The sequence below is a fragment of the Ictidomys tridecemlineatus genome, chromosome 2, assembly GCF_052094955.1.
Source record: "Ictidomys tridecemlineatus isolate mIctTri1 chromosome 2, mIctTri1.hap1, whole genome shotgun sequence".
Taxonomy (NCBI): Eukaryota; Metazoa; Chordata; class Mammalia; order Rodentia; family Sciuridae; genus Ictidomys; species Ictidomys tridecemlineatus.
Genome location: NC_135478.1, coordinates 40,760,368 through 40,781,522, shown reverse-complemented (window position 1 = coordinate 40,781,522; position 21,155 = coordinate 40,760,368). Strand labels below are relative to the sequence as shown.

The following is a 21,155-nucleotide window of genomic DNA, read 5'->3' as shown; positions in this document are numbered from 1 at the left end:
CACACACACACACACACAATTTTCCCCCAGTAATACCAAGAAATGAGCAGGTGACTCAACAAAGAGAATAGAATTTTAGGACTCTGGAAATCAATGGCATTTTTTCCTCAAAGGAGAAAACCAAAAAACATTCCTTAGATTTAACAGAAATCCGTCATACAGTTCAAGTTCAATTAGAATACACTTTCTGAGAGCCCCAGTGAACTACCTGATCCCAGAACACTTCCATCTAAATTCCCAGGGCTGTTCCCTCAGCGGATGAATGGAGAAAAGTCCCAAGACATGAGTAGGTAGAAGGCTGAATGTGCTGCACAGTGGGCTCTGGCCACAGCCATGCTCAGTGCATCCTCTGCACGTCTGAAGATCCTGAGCAAGGGAGCAGGTCTCTGTGCCACCCCCTCTCTGTCTCCCTTCCTTGCTGGCATAGGTAACTTGTGCCCGCTCACCTGAGGAGCAGCACCGAGCCATGGTGCAGGGGTCGGCAGGCCTGGTAAGAAAACGCCTCTAGACTCTCCTTTCCCAAGGGTGGTGGGAGAGGGGCTCTAAAGGAAAGACAAACAGATATGACTCACCCCCAACCTGGACTCTGTGTGGGTGCAGGGAGACTGCTACAAGGTGAAGGAAGGGACACGGAGTGCAAAGCAAGATTCCAATTAGATTTCCCTCCCCTCCTTGTTTTGGACAGAGTCCAACGTATAAAACTGTGATTCTACAAACTTCCTCTACAGAATAAATGTAATTCCTTTCCTCAGGGGCGGTATGGCATTGATTAAGAAATAGGTGTATTTTTAAACGATTTTTAAAACAACATACAAAAATTTCGAAGTTCTCACACACAAAACCCAGAACTAACAACGATATATTTGCCAAACAAGAAGTGCAAAAAGGGGGTTCCTGCCACTCTGGCAGTGGGGAAGTGAGGGGTAGGGAATATAACACACATGTTGGAAAAAGTATGTTAATTTTCCTTTTATCCCCCTGAGCAAGATGGCACTGTATTGTTATCTCTTGCTAAAAAGCCTGTGTTTAGATTGGCGGGAAGAAGAGAGATGCTAATTTCCCTGCTAAGTTTAAAGCTTTATTTACTTAGTGCTCTACTGAATTGGCCAAGGTAAACGGACCTGAATCTGTTCTGCTGGAACGTGGATGATGTGGGGCGGCCTGTCGCCATGGTGATGCACCGCATTGCTCTCCTGCTCGTAAATGGCATCACGCTCTGGCTGAGGAAGACTGAGGAACCTTCGGATCATGGACAAGTTCTCCCACAGAGTCCTGTTTTCTGGAGAAGGATCTTCTTTCCAGCGTAACAGCTCACACAACCATCCCTTGGAGACAAAGGAAATGAGAGGTCAGTTCATGTTTATGGGGAGGGGGCTGGCATTTTCCATAAGGAGCCAAAAAAGAAAAGACTCTGTATAGTAACTTTCTCATATGCTCTCAACACTCTCATTCACTTTAAAAATATTTTAACCTTTTAAGAGAGGATAGCTGCGGCTGTCAAGGAGGCAGGCTGTGTTTCTAATGAGTGTTCAGACTTGCATCTTAAAAGAGAGACATATTTTTCAGACTCCAAGGGCAAAAGAGCATTTATCACAGACTTTGCAATATGTGAAATAGGAGGAAAGCAAAAATAAGTGTTTCTACGCTTGCTTAATCTTCTTGTCTGATGGGGGCCATCTGAAGACGCTGAAGGTATTTAAAAAGGGGTTGAACAGATCCTAGAAATAAAAAGATTTCCTAAGCTTATAAAAAAAAACTATGTATATTTGTGTATATGCATGTATGAGAGAGGAGAGACACATACAACTAGTTGTGAGACCAAGAATACTGTCCAGTTTCGGCATAATGATTAGAATGGGCACTCAAGGACTTCTCCAAGAAAAGAACTTTCCAAAAAGAGACCTCAGAGTCCTGTTTTCTGCCTGTGGCAGTGTTAGCACATGATCTGCTCAGGCAAGAATTTTAATAGGCTTCCTGAATTAAACGAGAAAGAAATGTCCAATGAATACCAAAATATGAACCTCTCCGACATATCCTGAGGTCCCAGATTTGACTTTAGGCTTATCTGTGAGGAATGCAATGGTCCAAGACCGTCATCACCTCAAACTTTCATCCTAACTAGGATGAACTCTAACCACTGGGGTAAGGAGCAATGGGATTCCCCAGCCAAGGCAGCCACACCTCAGCAGCTGAGTTCTCTGCTAAGAGCTCTCCACTGTACTCTTCTCTGGAGAAATGTCCTGAAGCCATCTCATCGGACGATGCTTGGAACACTGCTCCCCCTCCTCACTGACCTTCTCACTCAGGAGTGGCCAGCGATTTACTGATCCAGAAGTACAAAGTCTCAATCCTTATTTCAAGTGGACAACTCGCTCTATGCTTCAACTCTCTGGAGACAGTCATCCCCCTTCTTTTACTCCATCCCCTATCAATGGAGGGCTAGACTTTATCTGGGGCCACAATTTTTTTTTTTTTTTTTGGTGCTGGGGATGGAATCTAGGGCCTAAGCTAAGCAAGGTTGAGGTACATCCTCAGCCCCGGGGGGCCACGTTCTTACGCGACCTCTTCCTCTGCCCTATTTTCCCTCATTCCTCAGGTCCTCCTCAAACCACCAGCATCTGATTCCCATCTTAGACTTTGCTTTAAGGGAACCTGACTTAGGACAAGAGTTTCTTGGAAATCTCAAGAAATTTAATTGGATGGGAATTCTTCTTCTGATTGTAACACACGGTGAAAAGAAGCCAGGCCTGTCCTCCCCAGAATGGCCTACTTGAGAGAATTTAAAAGAAAAGATGGTGACAGATACATCGGCTTCTCAAGGCTCACTTACAGATCAGCCAAGAAGGACTGCCACAAACTCTCATGAGATATGCTACATTTTCTGAGAGTTTGGATTCTCTACTCAACAGGTCTTTTAATTGAACAAATATACACGTGGGGATGGCCATGCAATTGTGCACTTATTCAGTGCACTGGATGCATAATTCAAGGTAAGGAGAGGAAGCAGCAAACTGCAAATTCACCTCAAGGAATGTCAACTAAATTTAAAAAATCCCTGTGACAACAGGATTGCTGAGCATATTTCCCTTCTAACTACAGCAACTCCATGGCTATTCCCAGCATACTGTAAGATATTTCAGCGCAGACAGACATCATTACCCTTTGTACATGTGTGATTGCACTAATGGCGTGACTCGGCATCGTGTACAGTCAGAGAAATGGAAAGTCGTGTTCCATTTGCGTACAATGAGTTGAAATGTATTCTGCTGTCATGTATAACTAATTAGAACAACAAAAAAATTAAAAAAGATACTTCAGCTCTATCTGTGTGAATATAATATTGACTACAAAACTGTGTTTGAGTATTTGAAGTATCTGAAACCCACCTGCATATGGTGCCCTTCAGATGTTTATTTAGTTCTTATAGGCAAATATTTGCTACCTAGATTAAGATATGAAAATATCATATATTTTCCTACATCTAAGCTGTTTTGTTGTATTATACTTCTAAATCTTGTTGCTGTGTAGGTTTAGATACATATCTTCCTGTGGGCTTGAATATTAACTATGGTTATGATGACTTCCCTCTTCTCCTTTCTGTATCCTTCAGCTATCACCACGGACAGGTCAAGCTCTATGCCTGAACACAAAATTATTTGATTTCATTTACCTTTCAATGAAGAGAAGTTAGAAGGTTCATCAAGAACAGAGCAGAAAAAAAAATTTTTTAACTTAGCTAGTATCCCGCTACTGCAATAAATGTTAAACATTGAGCTTCTACAAATTTTTTTTTTAAGAAATAAATGCTTGTAACTAAAAATTGCTAAAAGTTAAATTAAGAACGATTCATGTAGGAAAAGCTTCTTGGAGAGAGCTGCAAAACTCCAATGATTTTTCACATCCTTTAGAAACTTTTTAAAGTAATGCAGAGATCAGTTAGCACTTGGATATATGTGAAAAAACATGTGGATCACAGATGTTCTTTGGAAAAGAAAATCATTAGTTCTTTTAAAATGGCTAATAATGATAGCTAATTCCTAAACAATCACACTCATGCTGGTTTAACAAATATTTCAGAAAAAGAGCCCTGACTCATTCAACAAATATTTTGCTTATATTGTCACTTTTGTGTCTCTACACTTACGAGACAGATCCTTATTTTTATTAATTGCCCATGACTAACATAACATTTCCAGTAGTTTGCTATTAACCTCTGCCCTTAAATAATACTTCTAATTCCTTATCTAAAAATAATTTGATGAATTATAAGCTGAAGCATGTCTCCGCTAGCCTTTCAAGAGACACGATGATTTTAAGAGACTGAAATCAGATGCTTCTTAGAAAAATATTTAACAGTGCAGCTGGGAACTGTTAGTTCTACAAGGGTATTCCAAAAAACAAAAGGGGAGGGGGGGATTGGCTTTTCTCAATGTGTGTATCTCTTAAGAAATAATGGAAAACAGACATTTTGACACATTAGTTCTTTGTTAGTATAGAAAGAAACTGATTTGTTCCCATATTACAGGCAAAAATAAGGTTAATTTATTCTAATATATTTTTTTTAGCAAAAATACCTTGAAATAGTTTTAACTACCTCAAATCCTATTGATTGCTATGCCATTAGTGACAACAATAATTTGATCCATGTTTTTTTTTTTTTTTCAGAAAATGACTGAAAAAGCCAAATGCTTTTTAATTCTCCAATACCTTTTTCCTAGGTCAAAACATTTGCAATATTTGATAAAATAATTCCACAAAGTACGATGCTGGTCTTTAAATGAGAACTCTATAGATTTACTTGGGAGAAGAGAGATGACAAATGCAATGTGGTGCTTTGTTGCAAGATGTGAACATAATCCCATTTTTAAGATTGTTCCCCAGGACTTGATGTCCTCTAAGACCACAGGCAGGGAACTACTCTCAAAATTAAATTAGACCACAACTGTTTTGAACAGTAGAAAAAGACTGGGGCCTCACAGCCTTAAAATAATGAGACCAATGAATCCATTCTAAGAAAACTAAAATGGTACAAGGAACAACCTAAACTTTAAATGTAGTAAATTTGCCAAGCAACATTACACTGCATATAAAGAGGGCAAAATATAAACAGTGGCCACATGTAAATAAATTAGTAAAACTTTCAGGATGTTACTACTTTTCAAACTGACAAAGTTTAATTTGACACCTTCTGTTCTAAACCCTTTGTTTCTATTCAAAATCACGCCTTGAGCTGTTGCTATCAATCACAGCGCTCCCCCTATTACTTAAAAAAAAAAAAAAACTGGCAGGACCCTGAATAAGCTGAAAATGCCATGCAGATGAATTCTGAGATAATATGTTCAAACCTGTTATATACAACACAAATCCTGTAAAGTTATGTATTGTAAACCTACATTTATTGAGAACTAAAAGTCTTAAATCCATCTGCCACAAAGGAAATACTGTTATGTACTTTATAGTAACCAAGAACCATCTGCAAATGTCTTGCTACCGTAAGCAAGAAAACGGTGCAAAAGATGCTAAACCTAAGACTGAAATAAATAACATTTTTTTTTTGACCGGTTTTGGTTAGGGATCTATTAAAGAAATCTAAGACTGAGGAGGGGGAAAAAAAAAAGGAAAAGAAAAAATGCAGAATGACTGCCAAACCAGCACTGCAAAAAAGCAAAACAAACTCAATGACAACACAATGGCAATTTATTATGGTCCATGAAACACATGACTGTATGCTCATTTTAAAGGAAAAATTAGCAGTTCTAAACTCAATATTCTAATGATGTGCTTTACTGACAGAATCTTGTTGTACCACATTTAAATAAAAATCCTGGCACCTTCATCTCTCAGCTGCTAATTTCCAACCAAGCTCAATCTCTGATTTCCACCCCACTCTTTTTAGAACCGTTAATTCAAGTCAATTCGCTGCTAACATTTTAGTGGGTAAGGGGTACACAATTTTAATTGAGCCAGGAAAGCAACATCCTTTCATGAATGAAATTTATTGTACCTATAAAGCCTCTCGCACATCGAGAACCCTTACAGGGCCTGGTCTGTGATAAACCTGGGAGTTCATAACACAACTAGTTTTCCAGGGGAAAACAGACTTTGGTATTCTCTGAGAAAAAAAAAAAAGTCATTTAATGCAATATACATATATGTGTATATCATCATCATATACACATGCATTCTAAAACCAAGAGCTATAAAAAGAGAGAGAAAATGACAATTTTTGCTGCCACTAAGAAGGAAAAATACATTTAAAAAAAATAGAACGGTAATTTGAGCTCTAAAAAGCAAAACATTTTATCGTCTGTATTTATTCCCCCTCACCCTCATCTTTTATGTGTTATCTGCAGGAGTATTTTGTTCCAATCTCTGGGGCATACAGTATACTAATATATGATATTAAAAGAAATCAATCTAAATAGGAAAGTATTTGATACAAACACTTTAGTAGAAAGCATGAATTACATTTTTGCAAGTAGTAGGAACAAGGATTAAGTACATAATCCATTAAATAGTACTTCTAACAAAAAATTCAGCATTGTAGACTAAACTACACTAGGCATTTTGAATGAGTACATTTTCAACAACAACTAACTATAAAGCTAGCAATTTATCATTCAGCAAATAATTTTCTACTTCTAAAAGAATCTGTAAGTGTTACTTATGCTAATGAAGACAGTTTTTAATCTGCCCACAAACATGCTAATAGAGGGCAATTTTTTTTTTTATTTACAAAGCTGTCGGCACTCAAGGGTAATTTCATATCAGTGTTCTATAAGCCAGGGTGGGAGGAGGGTAGGGAGGGATATGGATTTTAATTGTCAGAGCTACCAAATCCTTCACCTTTAGCATCTAGGTTTAACAATATCACAAAAAAAAAAAAAATGCACAGGGACTAGTGATGTTTTAAACCACCACTTAAATGCTGTAGAAGGGTTCCACTTTCACATCTTTTATGCTCTCTATATACACTGTCCCTCAAATGTAGTATTTAAACATATAATTGAGGAGGAGGCTTAATGCAGAGACCCCCAAGAACTGACGGAGGAACAACCCTATTTCTAGGTGTGAGGCCTGAACGCTTCGCACACCAACTTCCAATATCTTTTCACAAACAAAGGTAACACTTTGAACAGTGAGAAACAGAACAGCAGTAAAACAATACTGAAAGCATTTTAAATTATTTACTAGGTTAAAAGGGTGAAATGATACTTTTAAATACATCAAATTTCATCATCTAGGCCATTTTTTGGTGGCAAAGTGGTATTGATCTTTCCAAATGCTTAAAATCAACTATTTTCCAGAAGGTCATTATTTGATTAAAGGCATTAAAGTTGAGGGCATCAAGCGAAGCACTTTTTCTTCTTCCCCATTCAAATCATCATCTAATTTAATAAAAATGATCCCATCATGTCCTATAATAAAAATGCTTGTCTTAAGATATTATTCTTTACCTAACATATTAACCTTTAAATGTTATGAAGTTCTTTAGGAGGAAAACCTTTGCTAAAGCAGATCATTCTATAACATAACGAGAGGCCCTCATCATTACATTAATAAAGATGTATGTTCTCCTCTGTGGAATTAGGAGGAGATGCATTCATCTTTCTCCCCAGTTTAATAACATCTACTTTGTGTAAAGCAAAGAAACTCTCAGGAGGCACTGGGAGTAACTTTTCCCGCTAAGTTAACATTGGTCTTATTAAAGAAAACATGAGAAATAAATTTGAACAGACACATACCAGCAAATGCTCTTTCCACTCTAAAAGTAGCACGTTACAGTCTCTTTATTCAAAAATGCATTTAAAAAGAAATATAGTTCAAAAAATGCCTATGTGTCTGTATGTATATCCCCCAAATTATTGAGTTTCCCAAGTATGGTTTCTGATACTTGTATTTACTAAAAAGGAGAAAAAATGTAAAAAATAAAATGTTTTAAATTGTTGTTATTTTCAACTGAGAAGATGATTGTTTTTGAATTCACCCCACAACCTCTAATTTATTTAAGGGACTCATATCTTAACCAGAAATCTACAGGCTGCTAATATTGGGGAAATAACAGGATATAAAATGACTACACAGAAATTTCTCACTTGAGTCAGTTTTGCCACTTTTGTCATTAAGAGGTTAAGCAACTCTAGCAGTTTCTGGAGGTTTATTATCAACATTAAAAAATAATGTTTATACAACCTAGGGAAAAGTATCCATTACAATTCAGTGGATTTAGAAGGGATATTCAGAGTCTCCAGTAAATGATCTTTATTTTTCAATTTCACTTAACACTTCACCAGATAAAAAACGAAAATGGTTCGTTTTTATGTATACCTCTTTTCTACCTGCTGTAAGCCACTGACTTCAAGGCACACATCAATACGGTGGCGTTTTGGGTTTTTTTTTTTTTTGGCTACAAATTGTTGTGTTCATAACAAGATGATCAAATGACAACCTGGCCAGGGGAGATACAAATGGTTCTTACTTAAAAAGGTTGTTGGGCAAGGGAATCTCACATTTTAAAGGATATTTTTTCAGAAGTGGGAGAGAAAAGGAATAAAGATGAAAGTATGAAATTCTAAACAATCTATCTATTTGACTGAAATAGAGAATTTCCAAAGAAGGTCTAATTTTTAAAATATTGGAAAATATGGATTTAAAAGTTTATATTTTACATTTAGTCCAAACTTGTATTCAGAATAGGTTTTTCAAAACTGAAAAAAAAAATCTGGCTTATAACTCTGACACTTGAATATAGACTCTGAAAAAGAATTTAACTGTTTCTTCCCTCAACTAAAGAAATATTATTAACGTTACATAAATTTCAGTGTTCTGCTCTGGCTCCTAACATTTAAACATTCTATCTTCAAGTCTGAAGTTTTCATTTTCTCCTTGATCTTCACAGATGGTATCATTTAAAAACAGAAAATACTCCCAAGGTTCATGCTACAACATTGTCATCAATTTTAGTTTTTGCTTCTATCATTAAGAATAGTCCACCTCTTTCCATTGTGCTCACCACTGACTGGTCTGAACTGGGGCATCTCTTCTTTGAATAACCCTTTAAGGTACCAAACACCCTTTTTAACGACTTCGAATGCAAAACTGTTTTGATTTCTGAGCAGAAAAGCATTTAAGTAATCATTCCTTTTCCTCTCTTAACTTAGGAGGGTAAGTACATCACTAGAGCTTTGATGAACAGGGAGCCAGTGCCGTCATACAGAGTCGATGTGACTCCTCAAAAAGCAAACTCATCTCATGCTTAATTTAGTCTATGGAACTTCCTGATTGGTAAATCTGCAAGTTTCATTAAGCTTTCTTGAATCCCCTTAACTTGGAGATTGGATCCCAGGAAGAAAATCATTGCACTCGTCTTTTACTTTTAAAATGCCTGTAGTTATTCTACTGCTCAGTGTGACCTTCAGTGGCTTCCCAACATAGAGAAAAAGCTCACTCTCTCCAGGGCAGCATTCAAAATCCTCCTAATCATGCTCACATCCTCATTTGCTGGACTATTTATCACTACTGTCCAACATTGCCCTGTATTCTGTTCTCCATGCCTCATATGGTTTTCTCTAATGGCAAAGCCATTCTTGCTTTTGCCACCCACCCTAATCTACTGCTCCTTCAAGTCATGCTCAAGCACCTCTGCATACCTATAAAGGCTTATATTGTGGTTTGTTCTTTAACTCTATGAACTTGAGCAAATTACCTTTCTGAGGATTTGTGGAGATTAATATATAGTATTAATATCACAGAATAGTGTCTGGCAAAAATATATTCTGCCCAACACCCGATCGATGATAATTACTCAAAGTTCTAGCACTTGCCCTTAAATGGCTCACAGTCTATTTGGGAAGATCTGGCATTTGAAACTACTAGTCCCAAGCAGCATGTGACAAAAGGTCATTGATGGGCAGACTTCAAGTGGGATCAAAGTAGAGCAAAAGAAGCATCAGGATAGGGTAGTCAAGAGATCCTTCCTACATGAAGAGTCATACTGCTTGGCTTTAAAGAAGGGGCAATATTTAAGAGAAGTCAGGAGAATGATAGAAAGAAACAATTTTAAAAAAAGAGCAGGATGGATTAGCCAAGTACTGGACAAAAATCAAACCAGATGCTTGTGATGTGATTATGCCTCCCTGCATTCTTGTGGTACAGCTAACTCTTCACCCTAATTCCTCGAAGATACAACTTAGTTCCTATAAATACCTCTTGTCATCTATATACTGTCTTTCTAAAATCTATTTAAGAAGCCTGGATTTTATTTTTGAATATCTACTCCATCCCTTATTAGCTCCATAACGCTTGGCAGGTTACTCGAATTCTCTAACCCTCTACTATCTCTTCTGTGAAATGGGGTCCCATTTAGCACCTCATTCATAGGGTAGTGAGACTGTTGATGGAAGGAGCGTGACAGTTGGTAACAGTTATGATAAATGTCAGCTATTATTGCTGTCATTGTCACACTTGCTTCTTCCCAATGGAACCTGAATATCTAAGAAGTTGCTGAAAATAATTCAGTTGCCACATTCCAGTCTGATCCCACTATCTTCCTCCCAAATCAGGTTTACCTCCTAGTAGTTTAACTCAATTAATAGCTTTGTTGTCCATCTACTCATGTAGGCTAAAGGCTGGTTATTTGAAGTATGAATTGGTATGATTTTTCTGAAATGCAATGTGAAAAGGCAGAATGAAGAAATATCATTTTAAAACATTTTAAATCCAATAATACCATTTTTGGGAGTTTATCCTAAGGAAACAAGAATGAAAGATGTGTACAAATATTTAATTATAAAGTTTACATCTGAATTATATGTGACATTAAAATGTGACTATAACCTAAATATACCTGAATAGAGAATTCATGTAAACAAATGTTAAGTCATTATATACACACATATATACATACACATAGAAGTACATGTGTGATGTGTGTGCATATAAAAAGAAAAAAAAATCAGAATATTCCAAGCAGCTATGTCTAGGTGATTAGAATTATGGATACGTTTATGGTCTTCCTTAGCTTACATTTTCTATACTGTTTCTTCTGTATTGTTTTTGCAATAAAAATATATTAGCAAATGGCTTTAATTAAAAATCCATATTTTTTGTCTATTTCCTTCTAATCAATCATAATTTGCTATCAATTCCACCCCTTCGGAACATCTCTTGGAATTGTTTCTTCTTTTCCACTCCTATTGCCTGTCCTTTGAGGGAAAAACTCTTCTAAAGGACCTGAAAATACCCTGAGGCTCAAACTTCAATGGTGAGTGCAAAAATATGGTGAAAGATTCACTGCAGCAAAGTGAAGTAGCAGTTAACTGGGGGATAGGGCAGAGACGCACAAGAGGCACAATTTGGGCCACTGAGTGAGTAACCAGAAACTGTGCACATCTCTGTAACTCCTGGGGGCTCAAACATGGTAGCAAAGCTCCAAAGCTCATGATGTTGTTGCTACATCTGCTGACTGGTCTAAGGAGGCAGAGAAGCATCAACAAAGGCTCTGTCAAATGCAAATACATGTGATCATTTTAGAAAGGAGCTTATCAGGCTGGGGATGTAGCTCAGTGGTAGAGTGCTTGGGTTAAAAAAAGAAAGATGTTTAAGATAGTGAATTTCACTTTCCCCCAAACGGTCAACTCAAATGAATACATGCTTTAAAGAAGTAAAATTCTTACTATCTTGCTTCCAATAGTCACTATTTACAAATTTACAATATGTATTTTCCTATTCATAATTATGATCATTTAAAAAATGTGGCAGAATATTTGTATATGCCATGTGCAAAAAAGAAAAGCAAAGAAATAAGAACTCATAAAAAGAATCAATTTTAGGAGATGATTTACCTTGACAGGGCGGTTTGTTTGCTTACAAAAATAATTTACTACTAGGTTGTTTTAAAACAAATATTTCTGCACTGCATTTCTAACTGATTTATCTAGAACTTTTCAACACTGCAGATATCTTCTAAAATGAGCTATACTCCCCATTATGCATATTTAGGGGCTGGGAATTAAAATTTTAAATCTTCCCTGTATGATGTTCTAGGAGAGATAACAAAGAATTTTTAAAACCACGAGAAGGCAATCTGGGATTGTAAAAGTTATGGGAATCACATCCTAAGAGGAACGATCAAGCAGGGTCATTATGAGCTCCCAACTTGCTTATGATTCTACTGATAAAGACCCATTTTTGTGGCCAAAACCCAGATCATTTTATCCATTATGAAAACCTGCTCATCAGACGTTGGCTTCATTTGAAAGAGCCAAATCTTGTGATTCACAAGTAGGCATTAAAAACAGAAAGCATAAATATTGCTAGACATATCATGTGAGCCCTGGTGATAATGGTTGGGTTATAATTTTCCCAATAAAAGGAGACAAGGGAAGCTGAGGCTGTGCACAGGTCGTCTCAGTTGCCTTTCAGCCACTAATCTATTTCACACCTGGGAAGGCCAGCGCAGACATCCCAAGGGGGAAGAGGCAAGAGTGTTGGCGACTGACCTGACTCTGTCCAGACTCCTCCCAGCTCCTCCTCTCATGGTCCCTTATGGATTCCCTTACAAATATGCTGTTTTGCAGTAATTTTACCCCTTATTGTGAGCACATAAAATATGCTTCTGAATAATTATATCCTTTCACAAATAAGAACTGAGTGCCGTCTATGTGCCAGCTCCTACGCAGGCTAAGAGGAGATGTGGAAACAGATATAATGGAGACCCATTTCTTCCAATACTTCTTGACCAGTGAGGTAAGAACTATCTAAGTTTCAGATTTCAATTGATATTAAAGGTGTAGTTCCACTGGAAAACTAGTCTGGGGCTAAAGGCATTGTCTCACAAAATCCAGCACCATACGTGGGCATCTGAACACTGGACGTCTACTTTTGTTTTTAAATGTTACTGCAGTTAGGGTAACCTCTGCCTATGTGCTTTGGAGTGAAGGACACTTGAAAAGTAAGCACACCAAAAAGCAATAAACTAATTATTTAGGAAAAAAAATATTTACCTGGTAAATTCAAGAATTCCTCTGCTAATATGTTTAAAAAATATCATTATTTTCCCTCTGCACAATTTATCTAACTGTTGATCTCAACTCTTTCGTGCCATAGACCCTTCTAACAGACTGGTGAAATTCATGGATGCCCAAAATAAAATCCGTAAGATTACAAAGAAAATCAATTATACTGACATACAGAATTGGTTTTATATATAACTTGGATAGCAAGGCTAGGGGTGGACTGGAATAAACCAATCTACCCAAAATTTGTGATTATAGTAATAGACAGGCTTCTTTATTAACACACTAAATAATAAGATCAAGCAATAGATCTAATAGTCATTGCAATTTTTAGTGATGAGCAAAAAATTATATTTCAAGTTACTTACAATAACCCAATATGATATGAAAATATCTGTGATTTTTTTTTTATTTGTGACAAAGTCATAGCTATTGCTGATACCGGTTTGTTGTTTATGGTAATAATTGAATAAAATGCCAACTTTCAATAAGAAGTTACAGAAAGTAAAGACACATTTCTTTTTTTTCATCCAAGTTCATGGTCCCCTTGGGGAAGTGAGAAAGGTTAAGAACCTCTGAATGGTGACACACACACCTTTTTTTTTTTTTCAGAACTTATATAAAGCTCCTAGACTAGAAAGACTTGATATGAATGTACTTGTGCAACGTATTTCCTCTTTTCCTTTTTCCACAAAAGGATATGAGAAAAGCAATTAATCAGGAGTGGGGCAGTCACTAGACTGTCCTGAGGAAGCCCACGTTTCCATCCCAGGTGTTTCAGGAGTACCCTGTGTGTGTTGTAGGGCAGGGAATGATAAGAAGTTTCCTGCCCCACTCAATCCTTGGGTCAATCAAAGTTGTGGAGAACTTTGATCTGATTTATGCATTTGAGTTTTTGGATGAAATTTCATCCATAAAACAATGGTTTTATAGCTTAAAGATTTTAACTGACAACTGACCAGCATATATATGTTTTATTTTCCTGATCTTACAACAAACTCAGAATGAGCTTACAACCCCATCAGCATTCTGAATTAGTTAACTTCATACCATCCAAGTAACTCTGAAGGTAAAAAAGATTAGCAAAGTATCCCCTGAGAATGTCTATTTGCCAGGAGACGAACACTATGTTTTCACAAAGATAACACTAAGGTTTCCTGAGTGGGAGGGGATAAGGGAGCAGGGTGGACGCAGGATAGAGGCAGGGTAAGGAATGTACAGTGGCACAGGCACTCAAGGGTGACGGAGGGCCAGTGCAGCTGGGGACAGCAGTAGCCATACAAATGCTGGGGAGCCAGGGGCTATCAAATACTGGTCCTTGCCCTGAAAGGACAATGGCTAGGAATCTGTGTGTGCCTATCAGATTGATGGACAGAGCAGAGGCAGCTAGTTAAATATAGGGTGAAAGAAGAAGAAAAAAATAAAGTGACTAGGGAAGATGGTAAGTGGAGAGACAGGTGGAGAATAACTGAGCACATAACCATGGCATAACTTCACATCACAAAAAGACCAATGCTAAATGTAGCCAGAAATACAAACACAAACTTCTGTTCAGAAATTAAGCTTGATGGATAAGGCTTTAGTCCTTATGATTATACAAGGTCCAAGTTACTTAGTCTCCTTAATCAAAATATTAAAATAAAATCACAACCCATTAGGCTATCACCTTTACCCCAATCTCCAAACATAGTAGCAAAAATTAATTGCAAGCCAGGAAGAAAGGGTGATTTAGCCAGTAACACAATCAGCCTAGACTGAACTGGATTTTCTAACAGCATTTTATCTATTGGGGATGTATATTTTATTGACAGCCTTCACTTCCTTGACCTTAATGAATTTATTTATTTTTTTTACCTAATTTGAATTTCATTTAAGCCACCAAATACTCCATCAGTAAGCCAGCCAAAGTAGCACCATGACAAGTAGCACTCCTGTAGGTAACATGAGTAAAACGGGTTGAGGTTTAAAAAGGATATTGGGTATGGACATTTACCAAGAGCTATCAAATGCTGTAGGTATCAATTTATGAACTTGCAAATATGGATTCAAGATCTGTTCTTCAATGGGCTGTCCCTCTCTTCTTCCTTTTTCCTTTGCATTTATTCCTTATTTCTCTAACCTCTTGTGAATTCTCATGGATTTAAACTGCCCTGTCTTTTCCTCTTTCACGTGCAGTGCTATCCTCCCCAGAAAAACATCTATCAATCAACAAAACAAAACCAACAAAAACAAGACAGGGGCAGTTACGGTCGACCTTCAGAAAATGGTGGAAAAAAAAAAACAAACAAAAATGACATATTTAAGGAGGAGACTCTTGGGTGACTTTCAAATCAGACTCTAAACTAGCAATCACCACACTATCGCATAAGTCAAGTCCATTCCCCAACTGAATTCAGCTCATCTCACGCTCTATATTGCCCGGACTCTGCTAGGTCCCTGTATGCTAATTATTCCAATTAACCACGGACAAGTCTCACATGAAGATGACTTCAATCTTGAGGTCATCTCATACTATGTAATGTGAAGTCCACACACTAAATTCCAAAAATCAATTCTGCTCATTGTGTGCCACCCATAAATAACCCGTCGGCGATAGACTCCCAAATAGCACGCCCTGCCCCCAAACTAAGCTCTACCATTATTCAATCCCTTACCTTCTCCGGGACTCGTTCCCAGACTGAAACACCTGTTGGCAGCGTTTTCAATCAAAATAGAATCTTCTTTCATGCTTGTACACCTGCCTCACTCACAAACTCACAGAACCTAGGACTGCATGGTGTATTAGATACATCATGTGACCTAACCTATTTTACTTTCCTGAAGAGGAAGTTTGAAGTCTAGGAGGTTAAGCAACTTGCCTGGAACTGCCCAGCATACTGGTCCAGGAATTGGGACCACCACTCTGCTTTCCTCTAAAAGATGAGGTTCATGTACAAGTTGTTACACAAATTATCCGAGTTTGCAAATTAGCTACCATTACCCTATTTCTATCTCATGTAGATAATCAGAAGCCATGCCCTCTAATTCCTTTCAGCTAAGAATACAGATGTTGTGAGCTACACTATAAATGATATTAATGACTTTAACAAGGACGACCAAAAATGAAGATAGTGGGCCCAAAAGAAGACAGCAAAGAGTACTAAAAGGAGCTATTTTCTTCCCTGTATCTTTTCATGAGGAATGGAGAAGAGAACCTGCAGAATGACTGAGGACAGTAGTCTGGCTTGGGGCCAGCCGTTTGTAAACCACATTTGTATGGAATCTGCATCTGCGACTTGTTAATGCACACATGGAAACCACCCCCTTATTAGACAGGAATCTAACAGGGTCCATAAAGAAAATTAAAATATTTTCTTTGAAAAATAGGAGTTTTTGTAGTCTGAGAAAACTTAATGGAAAGATATGCTCTTCCCTTGTACTTAGAATATCAAATACTGTCAAACTGCACATATATCACGGTGTCCCTAAACAGCAACTGCTTTTGCTCTTTGTTCCTGTTGCTCTTTGTATTAACAGGTATGCTAGGCACAGAGAAATGCTAATACACAAAACCTACAGTCGGCAAATATGAAAAACTAGGAGATGATTTTTCATATTGTCAGTGAAATTTTTCACTTGCCAAGAGCTCAAGGTTCCTTTCAATGGTGACCCCTACCAGTGATTATGAAATGTGTTCAACTGCCTTATCCCTCACATATCTTAAAGTAGCTGTGCAGTACCTTCAGTGTTATTAAATAAGAGTACTGGTATTAAAGTCATAAAGTTTATTTACTTCTACTTTTCTGATTGCTTGAACTCATCCCTAACAACTATGTTACAGATACAGAACCCTTTCTGGGACATCCCAGAATGCAAGGGATTGTAGCAGGGATGGGTTTTTATTTCACGATTAGCAATGGGTGCCTTCACTTTTGCGTGAAGATGGACTTGGAGGTAATTCTCGTGTACTCAAGAGGCAAAGTGTTGGGATAGATGGGTGAGGTGGAGACTGGATTAAATCTTCCACAATAATGAACACAAAGGAAGATTAAAACTGTCAGAATTTAAAAAGAAAGAAAAAGAGTTAACTAAGAGTTAATTTTGTGAACTTATCAGCAGCTTAGATGGAAAAAAGGTTCTGAGTAAAAGGCCAATTACTTTATTGTCCCTTGAAAGTGATATTTGGGCCAAAAGAAAGTATGACTAGGCAAATAATGTCAGATTTCAAAGTTGGAAGGTAACATGGAGCAAACAGAAAACACATGGAAAATAGCTAGGTTAAGAGGGAAGCAAGTTCCAGTGAAAAATCAGGAAGCAAAGATTAAAGGGGCCAAAAAAAAAAAAAAGGATTTAAGAAAATTACTTAGCTGGGAGTGCATAAATAAGAGAACAAAAGGAAAGATCTACTATTCCATAAGAAATCGCATTCTTATCAGTCAGATAATAAGAACTATCACAGAACTCTAGGCAGCTTCTAAAAGTAGTAAAACAAAAATAAAGATAAAAAGAAAAAGAGTGTATTTTATTTGGCATTAAAAGACATTTAACTAGGCTATATCTGTGTTTTAAATGTTCTCTAATGTGGATTTTTGGGAACCTTCTCTAGAGGTACAATTCTAAATCACCACAGATCCTATTTCCCTCTCTCTGAGTTCGGTTTTCCACTAGCTTAGTTGCTTTCTTATGGCTCCAATACTTCACATTCTTTTATGGCTGGATTCTCCTGAGACTGGTGCTAACTCTGGCCTCCTATGGTTTACCTACTGAGCCTACATCTTCCGTCTGGGGTCTCCAGCATTCCACAAGAACAGAATTTCAACTCCACCTTTCAAAACGATTCTGCAAATCAACAAACATCTCTATGAAATAGATTTCCTGAGTCTGATCGTTTTTGTCTGGTACTTGACCATAAAGGCTAAAGTAACAACTTTTCACTAAAAACAAAACAAAACAAATAGATATTAAGAAAAGCTATTCTTTAGAAACAAACAAACAAACAAATGCCCACTATTAGGAATCCTTTCAAGATTGACATTCCAATAAAAGGTTTAACATGAAAAAATAAAAAAGGTATAGAGTGAAGGGATATTACGATCCCGGCCAGAAGAAAAGTACAATGGAGAATACATCTTTTATTCCCATTTGAGTTTCAGTAAAAAGTGTAAAAATGAAATCTGATGAAGGTTTTTCTAAAACAACCAGGAAAAAGCTAGGAAACTTCTCCATTTTTCTGGACACTTCTTTCGATTCTATTTTATTTTTATTTAAGCACATCTTAAACACATATGCATATATACCCCAACCCTAAAAAAAAAAAAAAAAAGGGCATGAAATTTTAGTTACACCACATGTGGTTTTCATTTGTGAAAAATGAACAAGCTGTTTGTGGTTAAACTGTCTAATCGCCTGTTATCAATCTAGCGCTGCATTCGAGATTTACAGGATACATCAGCTTCTGAGCCACATTAGCTGTAAAGGGGGGGGGGTGGGAGGAAAGAGGAGGAGGAGAGAGTTTATCCTGAGGAATAATATTTCCAATGCAGCCACACTCGCACTACATCTGGTTGTGCTGGTAGCGGCAGTTAAATTGAAATATTTCACAGCGTGTGTCAGAAACATGCAGAATGGTAATTATGACAGATCTGATTAAGCCGGAGTGCCACAAGCTCCCTGGCCAGCGCCGGTTGTGCAGGTGTGACCTTGTGCGTGCCTGCGTGTGTAAATAAAATTAATTACAAGCGAGAGGGTGAAGGCTTCAGTGACATCACAAAGCGGAGAAACTCCCAAGGGGGAGACCTAATGGAATATTTTCCCTCAGTCTAATAATACAGTTCATATTGACTTGAGGTAATTAGTGGGATCATTAAAGCAGTTTTCCCGGCGTATTTGGCTGCCTGATCAGATTAGTGAAAATGTTCTTCAGAACAAGCCCTGTGTGGTCTGCCAGAGAGGAGGAAATAAAAAGCAACAAAGCATATTTTGGAATGATAAGCAGCGCTGGACTTTTACTGTTGCAAAAAAACCCTCTACTTCTCTCTGGAGTCTACAGATCTAACTGGACTGTCCATTTTAATTCTTCTACTTGACTCCTGTATTCTTACACAGATTCTGAACTATTTCTTCATTTCTCCTTTCCCTCTGTTAAATCAGACTGCTTTATCACTAGGAGCCATCCCCAACTCCCCAACAAATCTCTGCTAAACAAGGCAATTTTAAAATCAGGGAAAAGTATTTTAAATGACTGCTTTACTACTAACCAACAATATGGGACACTTGGGAGAAGCTAATACCAAACCAACCAACCAAACAACAACAACAAAAAAAAGAATGGCACTTAAAATTCACCTGCAAAACAAAAGATTCCTCTTTTATGTAACATATAACAGAGATTTAAATATTTATTCACACTTGGTTCTTGAAACAGGTTTAGCATAGGACAAAGTTGGGTCATACATTCTTCCAGTTGAACAGAATACAGAGCCCTTGTCAAGAAAAGGACCATTTGTTTGAAAATACTCTATTGAGCATGCTCTACCTTGCCACTGGAATATGCCAAGCACTGTCACAGATGGCAGGCTCTGACAGTTCCCATCCGTAGCGTCGATACTCGACAGTTCAGCACAAGATCAGTGACATTCTGTCTCATTAGAACCACGCTAATTATCACAGCTAGTTTCAGGGGAAACCATGTGTTGCAATGGTCAATTTGAAGGAGTCTGTGCATCAACAAACTGGTAATAAGGATCAGACACCTTATTATATGACAGCATGCTGCCTATGATCTGATTTACGGAATCAGAGGCACTGGGGCGGCCGAGGAGGCTGGCAGTTTATGAAACCGTGTGTTTAAACCCAATTCCTGACACATACTGGTTGAAAAGGGAATTATTTAAAAAATGCACAAAGGCAACTGGAATTGTTCAATCAAGAAATCAAAGGAGACTAGATTTTTTTTTAAATTAACATATCACAGAAGTAAGGTTTAGGAAAAAAAAAACTTCATCAATTTGACAACTGTATGTCAACTTCACGAATGGTTTGGATCTTGGATTTTTTACAAGATATATTAATAATAACGAATAGTTCTATTTCTACTAATCTCTAAAATGTAGACATTTATGTTTAATTGGGTGATCTATGATTTAGTTGTGTCATTTTGCCAAGAAAAAGACTTGCATATGGAAAAGTATAACAAGTATACTTAGAAAAATGAGTCATCTTTAAGGTTACTTTTTAGAAACTAAAGATACTTCATAGGGCAGAAAAAAAGAAACCTCCATTAGATTCATATTACCAACATAAGTTCTTCAATTCCTCTCTCAGCACCTTTCCTTGACGGAGAATTTTAATAGTACAAGTCTCTCTCAGAAGCTATTTTCCTATTGTCATTTTGCATAAATGCATTTTCATAGCTCATTCATTTCACAGGGTCTTTATTTTCATTTCTCACATGAGGAAAAAAAGATAAAGTTAAAATAAAACCTACCTTTATTATCAAAAACATAAAAGACAACTATTGAGACTTCTGAGAAAACACTTTTGTCTTTTAATTTGGTGGTTTGTTAAAGGATTATATCAGTGTTACAATTGTGTGCTAAGTTTGACTGAATGACATCAAGTTTTAAGATTAACTCCATTATGAACTAAAAACCCTTTTGGTTTGCTTTCTTCCCTGCTCACATTTCTGTAGATACCTGGTCCTGTCCTGAAGATCTAACTCTACCGACAGCCAACGCTGAATACAGAAGAACTTCCAAAAAGAGGAGCCTTCTTGGAATATTCTTAATCTATGCTTTTGAGCTTATGTTACCACTTTAGGACAAAAGGTGGCCTTGGATTAAAGCAGCTTCTAAAAATACATAATTGGCATACAGGAGCTTCAGAACACATATGCAAAACTACTGTGAAATGGCCACTCCCACAGTGTCCGACAGTGACCTTCCCTGTCCTTCATCACATGATGATTCTCTTTAAAGAGTTGGCCCAATATTTACAAACTGAGTCTCTATAAATCTTGCCTAAAAATTTTCTTGTGACATTTTCTAAAAAAAGGAGAAACTGGGCTCAACGAGTTATGACTATATTTGTAACAGCTAAACTTATTAAGTGAGTCGAAGAAGAAAATGTATTTATGGCTTTCAGTTAATCAATTTTAAGTTT

The 21,155-nt window shown here is 37.2% G+C and overlaps 1 protein-coding gene across 7 annotated transcripts in view; it reads right to left on the bottom strand.

Moving 5' to 3' along the window:
* Window positions 1-21,155, bottom strand: part of Satb1 (SATB homeobox 1) — a 95,560-nt gene that overhangs the window by 3,017 nt on the left and 71,388 nt on the right. For 5 of the 7 annotated variants that reach the window (XM_021731515.3, XM_021731516.3, XM_021731511.3 and 2 more), the window contains exons 10-11: window positions 1,122-1,325; window positions 447-542 (exon numbers count right to left, since the gene is read on the bottom strand). In XM_021731515.3, coding sequence (XP_021587190.1) covers window positions 447-542; window positions 1,122-1,325 — 300 coding nt within the window. The remainder of the gene's footprint in view (window positions 1-446; window positions 543-1,121; window positions 1,326-21,155) is intronic. The other 2 variants (XM_040289843.2, XM_040289844.2) reach the window with 1 other exon arrangement.